Source organism: Myotis myotis, unplaced genomic scaffold (genome assembly GCF_014108235.1).
Source record: "Myotis myotis isolate mMyoMyo1 unplaced genomic scaffold, mMyoMyo1.p scaffold_m19_p_1, whole genome shotgun sequence".
NCBI classification, from domain to species: Eukaryota; Metazoa; Chordata; class Mammalia; order Chiroptera; family Vespertilionidae; genus Myotis; species Myotis myotis.
The window spans coordinates 96795190-96817211 of NW_023416313.1; the positions used below are offsets into that span (position 1 = coordinate 96795190).

Below are 22022 nucleotides of genomic sequence, written 5' to 3' on the forward strand. Positions count from 1 at the left end.
TCGCAGACCCAGAAGAGATCCCATGACCTGGCTCCAGTTCCACTGAACTGTGGTCCTGGAGGCAGTCTCATCCCGGGGCTCCAGCAGGAGCTGTGCACTCCCATATCCCTGGCAACAGGCCTGCCAACCCTGTCCCCATCTGTGGACTAGTAACAGCCATGTGATTCATCTCAAGCCCCACTAAACTGTATTCTAAACGTCCTAGTTCCTGTGTTAGACTCTGAAGATGAAAAAGACAAGCTCCTGTTGGTCTTGAGGAGCTCAAAGTTAGTGGGAAAGTGTGTGTGTGTGTGTGTGTGTGTGTGCGCGCACACGTGCGTGTGTGTGACAAGAGCCAAAAGTGAAAGAAAAGAAACTGAAGATATAGAATGTAGGACAGAGAAGACTTTTATGGGAGAAGTTGAGAACAGAAATGACCAAGAAGAGAGATTTATTCTTGGAAAAATTGAGGTGTTTTTTTCCTGAGACAAATGGTGACCAAAAAAAAAAAAAAAAAAAATTGGTTGTATATATGGGTATATTTGGAGATGAAAAGATAAAATTAAAAGTATTTTTTATAAAATGGCTCTACATTCTATTAGAGACCCAGTGCACAAGATTCATGCACTTAGGTGTGTGTGTGTGGTGGGGGGGGGGGTCTCTCAGTCCAGTCTATGCCCTCTTGGAGTCCGAGAACCCTCGGGCAATGTCTGACTGACAGCTTAGGCCCTGTGGGGAGTGGGCCTAAGCTGTCAGTTGGACACCTTAGCACTGCTGCTGAGGTGGGAAAGACTTCCGCCACCTCTGCTGAGCTTGCCAGCCATGAGCCTGACTTCTGGCTGAGCAGTACTCCCCCTGTGGGAGCACACTGACCACCAGGGGGCAGCTCCTGCATTGACCGTCTGCCCCATAGTGGTCAGTGAGTGTCATAGTGACTGGTCATATCACCATTAGGTCAATTTGCATATTAGCCTTTTATTATATCAGATTCAGAGGATATAAAAACATTGACAGAATAAAGAAAGTCCAAGGGAGAAATTGGAGGATTTGAGAATTGCTGTTGAAAAACAGTCCAGGAAGGGAAACACATGTATCTGGGATCCTTGAAGGCCCAGCCTAAGGGTCCAAAATTTCTAGTTGTCCCAGTGAGCATGAGCATCAGCAGTTTGGAAAATAAAAATGGCCACAGCAATTCAATTTTAAAGATTAATAAAGTCATTATGACCAAACATGAGCTGGATACTTGTATCTATTCTACAGGGATGGTCTAATCAATACTTACAATGTGCTTATTAGAGTTCCTGGCACATAATTAGGACCCATATTTATGTTAAAATGAAAAAATCCTATATAATAAAAGGGAAATATGAAAATTGACAGAAGGGCAGAACGACCTGTTGCTATGACACACACTGACCACCAGGGGGCAGACACGCAACACAGGAGCTGCCTCCAGCCCACAGATCTAGATCTCCCAATTGCAGGCCCCAATCACCTTATCAGGGCCAGCCTCTCGGTCCCTTCCCTGACCAGCAGGCTCCGATCACCTGATGGGGAACAGGGAACCAGGGGTGGGTTGCGGCAGATGTGGGTGGCATCAGGCTAAGGCCCCCCACCCTGCTGGTCACCCCACACACAGAGGGCAACCGGCATCAGGGGATGGGGATGGCGAATGGGCAGGAACGGCCAACCTCTTGGTCCCTCCCCCCAGCTGGCAGGCTCCAATCACTGGATGGCGAATGAAGAACCAAGGGTGGATGGCAGCAGGGGCCAGGTATGGCTGCTGACAGCAGGGGAAGATGGCCCTGATCACAGGCCAGGCCTAGGGACTGTACCCATGCACAAATTTTGTGTGCCGGGTCTCTAGTAGGACATAATAGAATGCAAAGTGCTAATTTAGAATGGAATTGTGGTGTTAGATAATTACATCTGGGATTATTAGGAAAAAAGTATAAAGAGGGTGCTTTATAAAAAGCACATAAAGCATTGAGAATCTAGAATGTTTTTCTTCTTATTTATGTTGGCACACTGGTTTAGGAGGAGTAATCAAGAAGTAGAGAACATAAGAATTAAATGAAAATTTCAACCTGCATTTTCACAGCATGTTATAAGGCTCAGAAAGTAACTATGAGATTTGGTTAAGGAGGAAAAATATTTATTAAGGTGACTAGCACTGAAGGTCAGTGTTTTACACAAGCTCAATCACCTGGAAGTTGAGATTGTCCAGAATTTAAGATCCAAGAAAAATCATAAAAAAGATAAGAACCCAGATGTGTGACTAGAAGAATAAAATTTTGGAAGAGGCCTCAAGTAAGAGAAAGACAGTGACCCTAATGTCAAGCATTAAAATTTTTAAGACTAAGTTTAAAAGAGAATAAATTGCCACTTACGGAAAACATCTTAAGTAGGGGAAGGTCAGATTTTCGTTAAGGGGATTTTTTTTAAAGGAGTAAGTGTCAGGACTTTTGTTTTCTTTGCGCAATAGAATAAGAATTCTAGATTGTAGAGTAGAAACAGGAGAGTGGAAAAAGCCCATGGAAAGACAAACGTTGACATGGATGGAAAAGACAGTCTGGAATATGATAGGTGACCAGAGTGATCTTTACCTTGTGCAGTTACTACAAACCTATGAAAGAAAGTAGGCAATAAAGCTAAATTAATGAAACCAAATTTCTGCCATGCTTTCCAAAGAAAGTTAGTCAAAGTTATTTTGTTGTCCAGATGACATGAAAATTCCATAGTGAAGTGTCATGGGCAGAAAAATCTTTACCTCCTACAAGACAGACTGCTCTTTCTTCAATATATGACTAAGATGGAACCTGGAAAGAAACGCTATTCCTCAGAATTCCCAATTCTTCTGGATTTAGATATTAAAAACAATGCGTATAAATCCCATCTTCTGAAGGAATCACTTACCTCCAAATGCACATTCTGGTGTAAAGGAGATGTCATCAAGGGCAATAAAGATGTGTTCATTACCACTCAAATCAGCTTCAAATGCCACCTTAAATGGACTGTTCCTGGAGAGATGTATATATCCGTACATCCAACCGGTTCTTTTATTGCCAATCACTGACCACACGAGGATATTTAGTCCAGATTCCTCAACGGTATACACCTATGGGTGGGGGAAAAACAGAGAAAAAGCAACTCGTTACTTTTTGGATATTAGAAATATATATACTTGGGTATCTTTTCCCCAAGGCAGTAGAATCTTCTCAATGTGCATAGAAACCACTTTTGACTTGTTTTTGCTTGTTTCCATGGTGTTTACAAAAGAAGGAAGCCTGGAGAGTACTCTAACCTGACTTGATGTTTCAGGTTTTTCAGATGTAGGCACTAGATTTATTTCTGTGCAATGTACCCTGTCAGGTGCTACAGATTAAAATAGGATTAGTCCTTCCCTTTCATGGGCCATGTGATAAACCCATCATCTCAGAACTATGGCCTGGTGGTTCAAAGGGCAAACTTGGAAGCAGACTGTCTGCACTTGAATCCTGATTCTGCTCTTCCTGGGCATCAAGTTCTGAATGAAAGAATGGAGTCTGGCAGTGTGACAGCTCAGGACCTTGACTGTAACATTTCCTATATGTACATACTGCGGTTATAAGGTGAGCACGATATGTTACATTTTCTTTTGTTAATTAAATCTTTGTTTTGTCATATTAATTTCTGTGTGTCAAATTGGACATCGTAAAAACTCTAACATTTTTAAGCATCTAAAAAGCCGGAGGTGCTGTACAACTAAAATCTCTCATTGCTAAGGAGAAATCCATGTCTAACAAAGGTTGTATCACTGGAGAAAAAGAAAACCCTCACAGTAAGTGACTATGAGAGTTTTCAAGTAATTTCAGAAACGAATGTCAGAAAATATTTAATATTTTGACAGAAAATCTTCCTGAATTAATTAACGTCAATATTCAGGATGTTCTAAAGATCAAGGGCTAATAAAGTTCAGGATTCAACAAAGAAGAAATGAAATAGAAATGCAGTTACTTTTGAAACCAACCCCTGTGCCAAGTTCTAGTCATTTTAAAACAAAACCTGTCACTTATAGCTCTCTTTACCAAAAAGTCTGTGCTTAAACAACAAAAAATGTAAAGCTCCAAAGATATTTTTCTGTATTTTCTTTTTTTGCTGAATTTAATAGCGATCAGTTCCCTAGATGATTAGTAATGTACTTGAGCAATCACTCATGCTACTCTTGCTTTTATAGAAAACCAAGACCCAGAGAAAACACATGGATAGTAATTGTCTTGCATTGCAATATTCTCGCTTGTGCAATGACATTCCCCTCTATCAAGTGATCTTACTTTCTCACTTTTTTCTTAGTGTCAAAATTTATCGTATAAAAATCTATCGAAAACCTATACTAACACAAGAAGATGATAAGACCATTCATCCTGCTACGTAAGATATTATATTGGCATTCTAGAAATACTACCAAAAATTGTCAAATATTCCAGACCTGGAAATCAAGCATGTTGTCAATGTTCACCACTATAAAAAATTCGAAGTCAAGCCAGAAACTCAATTGTTAATGGACGTTAAACAAAACAGTAAAAATAAATCGGGGGGGGAGAGCGGGGGGGGGGCGGGGGAGGTAAACTGAAGAAAAATAGAAAGCTTTCACAGTTTGAAACCTGAAAAGTGAGAATTTAACCCACCAACATTTTGAAAAAGCAGATATTGCTTAAGCAAAAATCACGTTTTATATTGATTTTTCAATAAATGAAATATGCTAAGTCAACATGAAAGGAATTTGTGTCGGTTAACTGCTCCAGCCTCACACATAAGAAAACATTCATCCCAAAGTGTCTTCAGCTCCAGGGTTTGGTGGATACTTAGTTGTCACGTTTATGCAAATTCCCCCGCTCCCCTTTTTTAAAATGTAAAAATAAAAAAAATTAAAAAGTATGAAGCTTTCAGTTCAACTTGATAACCAGACAGCTCTACAAAATTATACTAAATTGTTGTTTGTTTTTAACATAAATTCTGGGTTATTTCACAAAGATTTAAAAAGAAATAGCTTTATTTTATAACTCTTTACCTGGGAAAATCAGTTCAAAAAACCAATTACATGAAAATATAACCCAAAACTTTGTTTTCCCTCCAGAAATTCTAGCATATGTATGTATTTTAGTTATTAATGTATCTGTTTTATTTACACTTCATTGTATTCTCTGCTTTCAGTCTTTTAAATCTTCAGTCAATCCTGGATGCTCTTGCCAAATTCCTTTTTCTTTCATTGTCCTTTTACTCTACTTCTCAAAAATTCACCATGACATCCCTGATTGCTCCCTTCCCTCCCCCCCGACCCCCCCACAACACATACACCATCATGAATATTATGTTTCCAATAGATGCCGACCTATCTTATCTCATTATTTCACCCTAGTGTAGTCCAAATAAGTTCTGGTCAACTTCATTAACTAACTTTATTGCAATGAAACTCTTTAACAAGTTCCTGGGATGTTTCAATATTAACATCTATAGTAATAAAAGTGTAATATGCTAATTAGGCCAGACAGCTGAACGACCTTGTGGACGCCTTTCCAGATGAAGCCACGGCAGTGGGGCTGAGGCAGAGGTGGCGGCGAGCGGGGGCGCAGAGGTAGAGGCCATTAGGGGCAATCAGGCAGGCAGGCAAGTGGTTAGGAGCCAGTGATCCTGGATTGCGAGAGGGTGCAGGCTGGGCTGATGGACCCCCCACCCCAGTGCATAAATTTCAAGCACCGGGCCTCTAGTGTATTTATAATACCACCAATGCATTCAATTGAACAATTGTATGTGATGTCAAGTAATTCTGCAGTCATTATGACCAATGGAAAAATGAGGGAGATCATTTGGGGACTCCAATATAATGTTGGTCAATGAGAAACACACTGAAGCTTACATTACATATTTCTTGTCTTCCAATAGAAATAAAATTCCTTCCTTCTTAGTAGTTTCTCTGTGTGTGTGTCTGTGTGTGTGTGTGTGTGTGTGTGAGATAACTCTCAGGAATTTTTTTAAAAAAATTAAAAAAAAACTTTTAACATCTATTTGAAAAAGTAAATTGGCTAATATCCTTGAAAATTAATTATAATTTTATTCATTTCTAATTTTATATTTTATCATACACATTTTACTGGAAAGCCACTTCATCTTGCAACAAAAAATTATTTGAAGTAATTTTCTAATAATCAACTGCTGGAAGAATAATTTGACTACTTCTGCTTTGAAATTTTGGTTGAATAAATACTCATTACTACAGTAATAGTCAATATTACATATTGTATAATAATCATTTATCATGACTTTTTAATAAAAACAATATGGATTCAAAGAACATATAAAAAGAGATATTATAATAAAGTTTATATATGTTAATATATAAAGATTATATTATATTGCAAAGATGACATACTCAAAGTAACTGCTTATACTTTAGGTCAAGAAAAAATTGGAAAAAAAACTTGCTAAATCAAAACATGGATAGAGTAAAATGTAACTTAAATACATATTACCCAATTAAATTTATGTTAAATGTTTGAGGAAGCAACTCCTCGGCACTTGAATAAACATATCTTTGAATTAAAATATTCAATAACAGATATGAACAGATAACAGAAAATATGAGTGGTAATGATTAAATTCAGAAAATTATGGATATCAGAGACTAGTTATTTCAACAATATCCATGTGTCTAAATTATCCAGGTAAAAATTGCAATAACTTGATTAGTAGTTTTTCTTGAAGTTCCACTCTTCCTTCCTGTCTCCTTAGGTAAGACAGGAAGGCTAGAAGGTACTGAAATTGCTTATTTCCCTTCCCCCACCGGGAAAGCTATCAGAGGCTGGGATGGGTATTTTTCTTTCTCCAATTTGTTAAGCTCTGGTAAACTCCAGTAAATCAAGCTCTCTTTAAATAGTTTGGCTTGAGGGCAGGTCTGGCCAAGAAGATTAGAGTGCTGGGTGTATTTCAAAATGGTTTCTTTCCCCCTTTTCCTACCAAATGGTTGCAGAGACTTTTCTTTGTTTTTCAGTGTGAGAACCTTGTAAGGCTGTTAGAGGAAAAACTCAGCAGCATTCATATAATTCCCATAATTATCTGAATACCTTTCACTAAAGTATGGTATTCCTCCCAGAATGTTTAACTTTCAAACTTGTCCACAGTGAGCCTCCAGCAATTCCTTAATTATAGCTCAGGTGTTCTTACCCCAACACTGGGTAAGCAGCCCAGGCCCGGGCCCTGCCTTAGAGCTGTGTCTGGGCCTTAGATCCAGCTCTGTCCCGGGAACCAGGGGGATAAAGAAGGGTGGCAGAGGCCCCATTTCTTGTAGGGTGCCCTTTCCTGACTTTCTCCTGTCCTTCCTAGGACCTTGGCAGGGGGTTTAGGGGATGGTTGGTGTTGAGGTGGTGGAACAGAGGGCCAAGGCTCTTGGAGGCTCCCTGGATGGTGTGGCGCTAGCTGCAGCACTGAGGGGAATCTGGTCGGGCACCAGGCACCTGCGTGGGGCACATCTCAGCAGGACCCCTCCTTCCAGGACAGTCATCCCCCCGCCACCACTCCCCTGCCTGCCACACCAATATGGTAGAATTTATTCAATTCCAAGTATGATTGTAGCTATAGGAATTTCTGGGAAAGATAAAACTATGCATACAGCAAAAAAGATCAGTGATTGCAAGGGATGTGGAGGTGGTAGAGAGGAATGAATGGGTGGAGCACATGGGGGATATTTTAGGGCAGTGATGCTATTCTGTATGATCATCTGGATGTGGCATACATTTGTGAAAACCCATGGAATGTACAACAGAAAGGGTGAACCCAAAGGTAAACTGTAGAATGTAATGAATAATAAAGCATTAACATGGGCTCATCAATTGTAACAAATGTACCACAATAATGCATGATGTTAATAATAGTGGGAACGGGGGAGGAAATGCAAGGGAGTATATGGGAATTGTCTGAATGCTGCTGAGTTTTTCCTGTCAATCTGTAGCAGCTAATGAGAAAGTCAGTTAATTAAAAAGCAAGCAAAAATATACAAGTACAGAGCTGGTATGGAATTTTCCTTTTTTGCTTTGATTCACTCAATTGCCTAATTAGTTGGAAAATCACAAATATCTCATCCATTTTAATGTCAGTTAAAACAATTACTCAAATGGTCACTTGGTTCTCTAAACACATTGACTCATTCTTTCTTCCCTTCCCTCTCTCCATCACACTTTCTAATTTCAGATATTTTAAAAAGTCTGGTGGCACATCATCTCTAATTTTACTAATGGAACTGCTTTCCCCAGCTCCGTCTCCTGAGACCTGGCAACTGTGCCTGATCAGAGGCAAGAATGATCAAAGTACCAGGTACATTACGGTATCAAAGGAGGTACGAAAGAACTCAGTTCATGATAACAATTTTCTAGAACCGGGCCCCAAAGAACAGTTAATGAGAACATCCTTACAATGCTACAAAGCTTTCTTCAAGATTTCTCTCCCTGCCCCTTTCCTCTATGTTTTGTTACTCTCCCTCCCTGTGTCTGGCCACAGGGCTCCCTTGCCAGTCCTCCTAAACACCAGGGACACTCTAGACTTGAAGCTTTGCACTATTTCTTCTCGCTGTCTGAAATGTTCTCCCACCCGCAGCTCATATTTGCATGACTCACTCCCTCACCTCCTTCAAGTGTTTGCTCAAAGTTTAGATTTTTACTGTGGCCCACTCCGATTGTGGTTTTGAAAATGAGCCCATACCCAGCTCCAACAATCCTATTATTCTGCTTTACTGTGTTACACAGTTTTTAAAAATAATTTTATTGAATGTATTGGGGTGATATTGGTTAATAAAATTATATAGTTTCAAATATATAATTCTAATACATCATCTGTATACTGTATTGTGCTTTCACTACCCAAAGTCAAGTCTCCTGTCATCATTTATACCTCCGTTACCCTCTGCTACCACCCCACTCCCCACTTTCCCTCTGGTAGTCACCATGCTGTTGATTATGCCTATGAGTTTTTTGCTTTTTTTAAAAATCTTAATCCTTCACATTTTTCACCCAGCCTGCCAGCATCCCTCCCCTCTGACAGCCATGGTGTGCTTGCTGTATCTATGAGTCTGTTTCTATTTTGTTTGTTTATTTTGTTAATTAGATTCCACATCTAAATGCAATCATATGGTATTTGTCTTTCTCTAACTGGCTTACTTCACTTAGCATAATATGCTCCAGATCTATCCATGTTGTCACAAAAGGTAAGATTTCCTTCTTTTTTATGGTTGAATAGTAGTCTATTGTGTAAATGCACCACAGCTTTTTTATCCACTCATCTACTGATGGGCACTTAGGCTGCTTCCAAATCTTGGCTATTGTAGATAACACTGCAATAAACACAGGAGTGCATCTAGTCTTTTGAATTCATGTTTGGGTTTCTTTGAATATATTAATAGACTATTAATAGAAGTGGGATTTCTGGATCATAAGGAAGTTCCATTTTTTATTTTTTGAGGAAACTCTTTATGTTTTCTATAGTGGCTGCACCAATCTGTATTCCTACCGACAATGCATGAAGATTCCCTTTTCTCCACATCCTCACCAACACCTGTTTTTTGATTTATTGAGGATAGCCATTCCGATAGACATGAGGTGATATCTCATGGTGGTTTTAATTTGCATTTTTTGATGATTAATGATGTTGAACATCTTTTCATATGTCTATTGGCCATCTGTATGTCCTCTTTGGAGACGTGTCTATTAACGTCCTCTGCCCATTTTTTTAATGAGGTTGTCTGTTTTTTTGATGCTGAGTTGTGTAAGTTCTTCATGCGTTTTGGATATTAAGCTCTTATCAGATGCATCACTGGTGAATATATTCTCCCATTCAGTGGCTTGTCTTTTCATTTTGTTGATGGTTTCCTTTGCTGTGCAAAACCTTTTTAGGTTGATGTAGTCCTATTTATTTATTTTGTCTTGTTTCCCATGTTACATGACTTTAAAACAACTACCCATCTTACTTATGTATCACATTTCCTGCTTGCTGTCTTCTTCCTCCATTATCATGTAAATTCTATGAGAGCAGAGAGTGTGTTTGTTTCATTTAATTATGTATCCTTAATGCTTAGAATATGGCTAGGGTATATAATAGATGCTCAGTAAACATTTGATAAACAATGAAAGAATGGAAATGTTAAAATTTTAAGAACGTCAGTGTTTTCAAAGGATCTCGGAGCCTCCTAGTGAAAAGCTTTTAGAGAATGAGAGGAGGTAATTGACTCACTGGTCAGTAATGGGAGCAGAGATAGAAGCTCACATATCTCACTGTGCAATTTCCATCTCAGCACATTTATCATTTCATTTGAAAAAGCAATGTACGTACTTACAAAACTCATAATCATTTGGGAGCTTCAGTAAGAGCTGGTAATGCTCTAATCCCTGTGTTTAGAAATAGTTACTTGTTCACACTAAAACATCACCTCAACTACTGTTCTTAGTGCAGAGGTCACTGTGTTATAATTAAGCTATATGTCTTACAATAAGAAAGTCACCATAGGTAAGTATGGGCATGGGTAATTTTCTATATATCTGACACACATTCAGATATATGTGTTATATATGTATACAAACACATAATTTTACATATATATGTATACGTTTAGAACAATCAAAATATGAAGATCAATTTACATTTAAGCTCTATCTTTAAAGGTTGAAGAAATAGGTCACTCTTTTTTTCTTTCTCATTTGAGATGGAGAATAAAAAATACCAGTTTGGAACAGGTCTCTAGAACCAAGGTGCTTCTCCTCACCCCTGACATGGCCACTTGGAAATCCAGTTCCCCTTCTCCTATCACCTGCAACAGGGCATCACCTCCCCACTAGCTTGCCTGCTTTTTCTCATCTCTTCTGCTCTGTGTCAAGAGAGACCTACCACTCTCCTGCACATGTGCACCCCTATGGTGGACCTGTGATGATTAAAATGAAAATGATTATCTGTGAACTTTCGTTACATACTTCTTTCTACCTTTAAGAATGTGAAAGCGATACATACACCTTTGGGGAAAAACCAAGATGGTGGCATAGGTAAACACCGGAGTTAGCTGCCTTGAACAACCACTTCACAAATACAACTAAAAGACGGAACGGATATCGCCCAGAACCACAGGAAGACTGGCTGAGGGGAAATTCTTCAACTAGAAGGAAAGAGAACAGCATACGAGACTCAGAGGAGGCGCAGTGCGGAAAATACAAAAGTGCGGAGGTATGCACAGAGCGGGCTGGTAGCTGAGGGCGCGGTTGTCGTTTTCAATCAGGAGGGAGTCTCAGATTATGAGCTCCAGTTCTGGGCAAGTCTCTAGGGACCCAGACTCAAACGGGAGAAGCGGGACTGTCTGGCATCAGTCGGAACGTGAGGACAGCTTTCTCTCCAAGGTTTGCAGCGGTTGCTGGGACTCTGAGAGGCAGAGCCTCTGGGGACAGGACTGAGAGCAGCCATAACTGCTCCCTCCACTCGCCCTGTTGATCCCGTGCGACCCGCCCCGCCCAAGCCAGATAGCCTCAGGCAAAGGCTAGATTAGCACCTCCCCAGAGGACAGAAGTTTTCCCACTGCAGACACAGCTGATTCTCACAGCCAGTTGGCCTGGAGGTCAAATCCCCCTAGTATTACCTACAACAATCAAGGCTTAACTACAACAAGACTGCGCACAAAGACCACTAGGGGGTGCACCAAGAAAGCATAAAAAAATGCAGAGACAAAGAAACAGGACAAAACTGTCAATGGAGGATATTGAGTTCAGAACCACACTTTTAAGGTCTCTCAAGAACTGTCTAGAAGCTGCCGATAAAGTTATTGAGATCCTCAAGAAATCTAATGAGACCCTCAATGTTGTGATAAAGAACCAACTAGAAATTAAGCATATACAGACTGAAATAATGAGTATTATACAGACTCCCAACAGCATACCAGAGGAGCGCAAGAATCAAGGCAAAGATTTGAAATGTGAAGAAGCAAAAAACACCCAACCAGAAAAGCAAAATGAAAAAGGAATCCAAAAATACGAAGATAGTGTAAGGAGCCTTTGGGACAGCTTCACGCGTACCAACATCAGAATTATAGGGGTGCCGGAACATGAGAGAGACCAAGATATTGAAAACCTATTTGAAGAAATAATGACATAAAACTTCCCCTACCTGGTGAAAGAAATAGACTTCCAAGTCCAGGAAGCTCAGAGAACCCCAAACACAAGGAATCCAAAGAGGACCACACCAAGACACATCATAATTAAAATGCCAAGAGCAAAAGACAAAGAGAGAATCTTAAAAGCAGCAAGAGAAAAATAGTCAGTTACCTACAAGGGAATACCCATACGACTGTCAGCTGATTTCTCAACAGAAACTTTGCAGGCCAGAAGGGAGTGGCAAGAAATATTCAAAGTGATGAATACCAAGAACCTACAACCGAGATTACTTTATCCAGCAAAGCTATCATTCAGAATTGAAGGTCAGATAAAGAGCTTCACAGATAAGGAAAAGCTAAAGGAGTTCATCACCACCAAACCAGTATTATATGAAATGCTGAAAGATATCCTTTAAGAAGAGGAAGAAGAAGAAAACGGTAAAGATACTAATTATGAACAACAAATATGCATCTATCAACAAGTGAATCTAAGAATCAAGTGAATAAATAATCTGATGAACAGAATGAACTGGTGATTATAATAGAATCAGGGACATAGAAAGGGAATGGACTCACTATTCTTGGTGGGGAAAGGGGTGTGGGAGATGCGGGAAGAGACTGGACAAAAATTGTGCACCTACGGATGAGGACTGTGGGGGGGGGAGGTAAGGGCAGAGGGTGGGGTGGGAACTGGGTGGAGGGGAGCTATGGGGGGGGAAAGAGGAACAAATGTAATAATCTGAACAATAAAGATTTACTAAAAAAATAAAAAAAAAAGAACATGAAAGCTAAAAAAAAAAAAAAAAAAAATACCAGTTTGTTCTCTAATATCCCAAAGCAAATTACAATGAGTTCATTCACATGAAATCCATGTCCAAGTTATAAAAGAATATCCAAAGTTGGGTGGTGATTAAATGTGGTGTAAGGAGGCATTTCCATCACAGCTTTCCTTCAGTGTTTAATCTACCTAGCAATAAGAAGGCTGAACTTAAACTGGGGCTAGGACCCAGATTCTAATCCTGGTTCTGCCAATACTAACTGGATGTCTTAGTCTAAATTACAGTATCTAATCTGTTTAAACCTTGATTTCTCCTCTATTGAGTGGAAGATATTAATACCTGATAGGTATGTTATTAGGTTTAAATAAATATCCATAATGCCTATAAAGTTAATGCCAACACTAAGTACACATCCTTATTATTATTCATGTGCTTGCTATTACATATCATTTCTTATCTATTTTTTAAAAGGAGTTTATATAGTAGGATAAATTATGTTAATGAGGAGCTGACACTATTGTAGGATTAAAAAATAATTTCAGGGTTGTTTTGTTTGTTTTTGTGTGTTTTTTTTTTGTTTGTGTGTGTGTGTGTGTGTAGGTGTGTATGTTTCAAAAGCATTGTTAGAGTCCTTTTAATGAGGGGAATGAGACCAGAGAGCCTTAGAAATTTTCAGTTTCCAGTCATTAGTAACTCAGAAAGCTAGTCCGGGATAAAGGTTTCCCTGCATTCCGGCCAATTGCCCCTCATGAACATCCCTCGTGCTGCAGTCAACAGCAGTGGCTGAATCAGAGGAAAAAGAGCTGGGAAAACTATGTCTACTCTGCATGTGGAAATGGAAGCGGCAGATCTGTGCTTAGCTCTACAACATTAACCTCACATTCTTTGAAAGAGCCAGACTATTTAGAAGTCATCAGAAATAAAGCATCAGCCAAATGACTCACTAGCAGAATGACCTGTGTAGCATTCAGTATCAGCCTGGTACTTACAAGTGTGTGTGTTTTTCTCCAGCTAATAATATCACTGTGCAGACCACCTTCAAAGTGCCCTCAAAACACCTTCCCTCAAAAAGAAGAAAAATTAGACAGCAAAACAGCAAATAGAAAAAAATGGAATAATGGGTTAATTTACTTTAGTTTTAGCATGTTCTGCAAAATTGTAAATATTTGAAAAAATGGTTTGTGATTCTGATGGCAAAATGAAAACACATGCTTACCTACACTCCTCAAGAATATTCCACTGCAAAGACAGGAAAAATACAGAAATAAATCCAATGATGCACTGGAAAATCAAGAACATAGCTACCAACATACGAAAATAAGAACTTTCTGAAAGTTTTAGACTGAATGGAAACTGATGAAAATATGTAAGTAAAACTGAGAAATTTGCAAACACCTACAAGTGAAGAAAAGACCAACCAAGAAATGACTGTTCCCAGCAGAATTCTGGAGTAACTCAGAAAGGTGCAAAGCTGTGCATGTGTCACTGGCTAGTAATTCATCTCTGTAAAAAGCCAGGTCAATCTCCGTGTGAGGAGTTGCTGATCTAGCATCCATGCCTGGAACACACAGCGTGAGTAAATACTGCTCCTGTGGGAGATCTGGCACGTGAGTTTCCATGAGTGGGCACTGGGACCAGAGGAATGAGGAGGCGTCCCTTGTGACTGCCAGGCAGTACTCATTCCTCCCTCAACAAACAAGCTGCCATTACATCACAATGTCAAGCCCACTAGAAATTAAGCTCATCCTTTACACCAGAGCAACAGAGAACCAGAGAGCTTGATTCAGAATAAGTATGCACTTTCAGGGGAATGAAACTCCTTACTTAGTTGAAGGCAATGAAATATATATATAATTATTTAATGTAGACTTATCCATAGATAGCAATACAAAACCAATAGTAAGTAACCAAACAAATGAGGAAAATTCTGAGACATTAAATTGAACAGAATACCTTGAGGAAGATCGCTAATAAAATAAATGGGCGATAAATAAAGAATAAGTAATTCCCTTGAGAGATTTGGGTACCCAATATATCAGTAGAAGAGGATAATAAGAAAAAGAAGCATTCAGAGTTTTGGAAGTTAAGAATATGATTGCTAGTATAAAACCCTCAGAGATGAACTGAATAGCAGAATCAATACAGATTAAATTCCAAAAAGTAAACTGGAAAATTGAACCAACTTATCAGACTCCAGTGCCAGAAGACCGAAACATAAAACCTTTGCGGATACGTTAGAGCAGTGGTTCTCAACCTTCCTAATGCCACAATCCTTTAATACAGTTCTTCATGTTGTGGTGACCCCCAACCATAAAATCATTTTCATTGCTACTTCATAACTGTAATTTTGCTACTGTTATGGATCGTAATATAAATATCTGATATGCACGATGTATTTTCATTGTTACAAATTGAACATAATTAAAGCATAGTGATCAATCACAAAATAATATGTAATTATATCTGTGTTTTCCGATGGTCTTAGGCGACCCCCGTGAAAGGGTTGTTCGACCCCCAAAGGGGTCGCGACCCACAGGTTGAGAACCACTGCGTTAGAGAGTAGCAAGGACAGAGCCAGAAGTTTACACATCTGTCTAATAGATTTTCCCAGAAGGAGATAATCAACTAAATTACAGACTAAAACCTGGTGATGAAACATGATGAGGGCCCACCAAATTTCCAGAATGATGAACTCCAGGAACCAAAAAATATTTTATGTACTTTTTGGGAGAAAAGATTTGTAAAAATCCTGGAGGAGAAGTATTAATCAGACTGACATCTGTCTTCTGTAAGGCAGGCAGATCATGGATTTTAGAATACAATGCAACAGCGCCTTCAATAACTTAAGGAAAAATAATTTTGAACCTAGAAGTTCATACCCAATCAAACTATCTTTCCAATATGGGCACATAACAGTTTTTCAATCAACCAGGAACTCACAAAGCTTACCACCATGTATACACTATTTCTGAAATGTGTGTGAACAAAACATGTCATTTTGGGCTGACAGTGCCTGTCCCAGAGTTCATATGCTGAACCCAAACCCTAGTACTTTAAAATGTGACTGTATTTAGAGATAAGAGGTGATTAAATTAAAATGAAGCCATTAGGGTGGACCCTAATACAATTTTTCTGGTGTTCTCAAAAGAAAAGGAAATTTAGACACAGAAAGAGATATACCAGGGGTGATCGCACATAGAGGAAAATTCACGCGAGGAAAGTTGAGAAGGCTACTATCTGTACGCCCACCAGAGAGAACTCAGAAGAAATCCAATGTTGAAAAGCTGATCTTGGACCAGTAGAATCTAGAACTGTGAGTAAATAAACTTCTGTTGTTTAAGCTACCCAGTCTGTGGTATTTTGTTATGGCAGCCTTAGCAAACTAATATACAGAGTAAACAAAAAAAGTTCAATATAGTGATTGCATAGGAATTGATAAGGCTAGTGAGCAAAGATGACTGTAAAAGTTTTACTTGATTATCATATATTAGTGAGGCATTTCAAAGAATGCGATTGCCAAGAGAGTGGATGAATTATTTACACCCTGAATCTTCTGTTCTAGCCAATTTTAGTAAGTCATAGAGCTGGGAGGATAAGCCAGGTCAATACTAGTAAAATCTTGCCAAAGATCTTCATTTATTTGAGGAGTGGGTAGGTTGGAAGTATGCAATTCATTTACAATAATAGTGGATAAATATTTTAAAGGATTTACTACAAATTAAGTGTTCACTTCAGAGAAAGAAACACAGCTATTAAAATGCATAAATACTGGGAATAAGAAAGAATAAAAGACATAAAAAGGGGGAAAGACATATGAAGGGGAAAATAGTGAAACAAGAAAAAGGACACAGAAAACATAAAAAATAGGTCTTCATTTTGATGAAACAGCAACCATAACACTGAGTTGACTTGTAAAAGAACAGATGCTCAGTAACAGAATAAAAATAACCTCGCCATATCTTTATAACTGACATAATGAAAGCCAAGTATCATGGAATAATAAAAATAAAGAGATGGGTAAGATATTAAGAAACTTATTTTTTAAATGGTAAGAACATCCAAATTATTAACAGGCAAAAAGATTTCAGGGAAAGTATAAAGAAGGATGTTTAATATTGATAAAATTTCTAATTCCCCAAGCAGATATAATTGTCTTGAATCCTTACACATTCAACAATATAGCTTTGAACTATAAAGGGCAGAGACAGATATAAACAAAGATAAACTGAGAATTCTATAATCAGTTTGGAGGAAGTTAAAACTTTTCCCCAAATTGACAAACCCAGTAGATAACGAGTAAGCATGTAGAGGATTATTATGTATCTCTGGTTTCTATCATCTTTCTATGCCTCTATCTATTTTTTGTATCAAACTGAGAAGCAATCTTTCTTTTATGCCTCTGTAGAAAATTTACAAATGCATATATGAATTTCATGTATAATAACATAATCATCTCAAATCAACAGAAGAGGACACAGTATTGAATCAATAGTGTTTGACATGTGAAGGAACTGGCTTGTAAATCGCAAAAATTATGAGCTTCTAACTTCTCACCACAATACACAAAATGAATTATAAGTGGATTAATTAATTAAATGTAGAAATCAAAATTATATACATCTAAAATAAGTGAGATTATGTTTATGACAGGAAAGAACTTCCTAAACAAAGCATTAAAGCCAGCATCTCTAAGGAAAATAGATTAACAGTATTCATGAAATAAGGATGTAAAAGAAAATTACTTTAATTAAATATGAAATTTTTAAAATTTTTATATAAAATAAAGGACCCAGACTTTTAAGCAAAGCTGTTTTTTTCTTCTTTCTCAAGGTGACTTTGCACCTACCCAATGTTCGCAGGTGTAAGAAATAACTTCTTTTGCAAATTCCCATGTCTGTGTCTTAAAACTGTGACATGATTTTAATTTTTAGCAGCATATTTCTTCAACTTGGGGTCACTTTTCTTTTTCTGATTTTATTATATTCTAAAGGAAAAGTTTATTTTGAAGGTCAGATTAGATTAGTTCCTTCTCTTGAGTGTCAGCCTTTACATTTCATGTGGTGCCTTTCTACCCAGCTCCATTTATAATTTAATAGCAACTTATAGTAGCATGTTTTAGCATCCTATTTTTCTATTTTCTGCAATGGGAGATACACAGAATATCTCAGCATAGTTTGCTTTAGCTACACTATCAAAGTATCTCTTTGCTGGCGAGATCTACACACCCACCTTTACTAATCTGGTAACAAACGCCCTTGATTCTTATGTTGTGATGGATGATGGTTGTGTGTTGGACACACTCTCCAAGGCAAAGCCCGTCTGTCATGCACTCCACCCAGCAAAATCCTGGCACATGGCACATGCAACCTTGCCTTTCTCTTTTATTTCATAGGACCTATCAGATTAAAATATGGAACACTGCTATTATGTCGAAAAAACCTTGAATCTTATCTCAAAAAGGGAGGAAATCACAAAAGTAGGTTTATTTTAACTATTGTTGCTGTATATTACTTGTGTTACATCTTACAAATGCTTGCAATGCAGCAGTGTGTGTGACATGTGGAGAACTACTGTCTCAGTATATTGCTTCCTATATTTCTGCGTAAAACGCATAAAATGCTCAATTTAGAGTATAATTTAGATCTTCTGAAAGATTGTTTAGATGGCAGAAATGTGTTATGGTCAATGACTCCTACACATATCTCTACCATTCATATCTGGGGATATTGCATGTACTATTGTTTCCTCTCTTAAACCCAATCTACTATTATTTTCAAACTAGAAGCCTGGTGTATGAATTCGTACCCAGGTGGGGTCCCTCGGCCTGGGCTGGCAATCGGGATCGATCAGGGCCGACTGGGGCCGGGTGGTTGGAGGGAGGGACTGCAGGAGGTTGGCCAATCCAGGGAGGTTGGCTATGGGAGTGCACTGACCACCAGGGGGCAGCTCCTGCATTGAGTGTCTGCCCCTGGTGGCCAGTGCACATCATAGCTACCGGCCGGTTGTCTCGTCTTCCAGTCGCCCGTTAAAGTAGCTTAGGCTTTTATAAATATAGAAGCTGCCCTTGATAAGCAGTGGGCCACCACTGGTGAAAACTGTGACCATGAACTTTAGCATAAACAGGAATAAAAGAGACTTGGCTAATCTGGAACATCAGTAAAAATGTGCTTTTATAAAAGAATAAAGTTATAGATGGAACACTGATAGTGCCTCCCAACAAATCTCTTAACATCATAAAACTTTAAAATTAAGCATTAATAATATAAAAAAGGAATAAAACAAAATAACTGGATGTGTAAATTGCCTTAAGGACATGCAATACAAATGAGTACCTATTTAATTTTTAATACATATTTTTATAAATGTAACAAACATTTTTGATATTTTTTCTCTTTGAAACAACAGTTTTTTATTGGTTTTCCTTTTTACTCAACATATGCCTGGAGAAATTTATGCTGCACTCATGATAATTACAAAATGGGCCAGATCCTCATCTCTGTGGTAACATCTCATGGTAATAATCAGAGCCTTTTTGGCAACTTTTTAACAGAGGTTATCAGTTTATAAGTCATTCTTCACTGCACCAAAAGGTAACTAGTGCCCCGATTAAGTGAAAATAAGTCTAAAATTTATTTCCTCTACTACTAGAAACTGTTTATACACCATATTTCATTGATTCATTATTCAATTATTCATCATGATCATGGTTATATGTGGGTGGTGATATTAAGTTCTGATTGGTATATTAAATGTCCTTTCTAGGGTATCTTATACCCCCAGCAGGCCCACGCTCACTTTGTATTTAAGAAATAAGGTTGAATGGGGTGAAACTCTTTCTCCTTTGCCAGACTTCTTATTCTGAAGGTCAGGGGTCTGGGAGCATCCAGGGAATAAAAAGAATTTCCTTCTTCATTAACATTCAGAAAGCTACCCTCTGAATGGTCTGACTCGTCTAATAGGACATCTGTAAATCTAATGACAAACTTGAGAAGTCCAGAACTGACCAGAGGAGGCCTTAATCAGTTTGACGAAAAGATGTAGTCTTGGTGGTCCTTGAACTACTCCTTCAGCAGCCTTAATAATTAAAAGTAGCAGAACATCTAGTATACTGTTGATGGGAATGCACCCTGGTGGAGTCATTATGGAAAACATTATGCAGTTTCCTCAAAAATTAACTATGGAACTGCCATAAAACCCAAAACACCAATCAGAAAGAATGTACACACTCCCCCGTGTTCATAGAAGCACAATTTACAATAGCTAAGATCTGAAAACAGTCCAAGTGGCCATCAGCAGATGAGTGGATAAAAAAGCTGTGGCATATTTATACCAGGGAATATTATGCAGCTATAAAATAGAAGGACCTATTACACTTCGAGAGAGCATGGAGGGACCTAGAGAATATTATGCAAAATGAAACAAGCCAGTCAAAGAAAGACAAGTATCACATGATCTCACTCATATATGGAATCTAATGAACAAAATAAACTGATGAACAAAATAGATTCAGAGACATAGAAACATGAAACAAACTGATGAATCACAGAAGGAAGGTGGGGGTGGGAGGTGGGTGGGGAGACATTAATTGGGGAACTTGTATGCATATATGCACAGCCTATGGACATAGACAATAGTGTGGTGAAGGCCTGGGAGGGGCAGGTATGGGGAGGAGGGGGTCAATGGGGGAAAAAAGGAGGACATCTGTAATGCTCTCAACAATAAAGATACATTTTTTAAAAAGTATGTCTTTACTTTTGAAAAAAAAGCAGCAGAACGAAAGATGACGTGGTAGGTCACATAGGCAATTAATTATAGGTAAAACAAATACATATAGCACCCCACTCACCAACTTTTAAAGAACTAGGTTTCAATAACTATTTGTAGAAAATAAGGGATGATTTTGAATAATAAAAATAAAGAAAACTAAAATGTGCCATTAAAATAGCCGTCTAGTTCTGAGAGACAGTAAACACAGACTAGAGCCAGTGGCTCTGGGGACGCCAAGGCCTGCCACCTCCTAGCTCTAGGACTTCGGACAAGCTCCTGAAGCTTCCTCTGTCTCATTATCTCTCTCTGTTAAAATGTGGATAATGTTAGCCCTGGCTTGTTTGGCTACGTGGTTAGAGTGTCAGTCCGTAGGTTTGATTCGGGGTCAAGGGCACATACCTCCTTTGTAGGTTCCTGAGCCCTGGTGGGGGTGCTTTCAGGAGGCAACACGTTGATGTGTTTCTCTCCAGTCAATGTTTGTTTCTCTCTCTCTCTCTCTCTCTCTCCCCCCCCCCTTCCCTACCTCCACCCTCTCTTCTACTCTCTCTAGAAATCAATGGGGAAAATATCCTTGGGTGAGGATTAAAAAAAAAGGAGCAGACAATGTTAATGCTTGTCTCACTGGATGATGTGAGGATTAGATCAATCAATACATGTAAAACATTTAGACAGTGTATAGCATATAGTAACCAGCTGATGCTACTCTCTGCTGTTTTTCTCTGCTCTTACTATCTTCCTAAACATCACAGCAAAGCAAAGGAAATCTCACAAACACCGACCACAACAATAATGACTTTCTGAATGGAACAATTAGATGCTTAATTCCATAGGTTTTAGCAGAAATCATTTAGGTCTAAAAACCCCTAACACTATTTCAACACAGCAGGTCAACTCCTCTGAAATATGAAAAATAGGCTAGTAGAAACCCATACAGATATATGAATTCATCTTTTATCACTAAACACAGTTTTAAGTAGTCGGTGATGTTTTTTTCTTCATGAGCAATTAGAAATTTCTACAAATTACCAAGGCAGTTATAGAAATATTAATTATTAAAGTTACCTACCTTCCTTTGTATATCTTTAAAAAAATGAGTTTGGATATTAAAGGATATTAGTCATTTTTACAGGAATTCTTTTTGTCCAGTGTCAAACTTTACCTCTTTCCATAGACATTAAGTAACTCACATGAATTAGCATTAAATATCAAAACAAACTGAAATACTAGAACTAAATAATCTCATGGGAAATTAATTTGGTTCACTGAGGCTATTTTGGCAATGTGGATCAAAAGTAACTAGCACCATTTGAAGGAGTGCTTTTAATTTGAAAAGAACTGACCTAGAA

The 22022-nt window shown here is 38.3% G+C and overlaps 1 protein-coding gene across 1 annotated transcript in view; it reads right to left on the bottom strand.

The window, feature by feature from the left end:
- MALRD1 (MAM and LDL receptor class A domain containing 1) overlaps nucleotides 1–22022 on the bottom strand; it is a 628376-nt gene that overhangs the window by 149650 nt on the left and 456704 nt on the right. The window contains exon 32 of the mRNA XM_036345532.1: nucleotides 2896–3097. Coding sequence (XP_036201425.1) covers nucleotides 2896–3097 — 202 coding nt within the window. The remainder of the gene's footprint in view (nucleotides 1–2895; nucleotides 3098–22022) is intronic.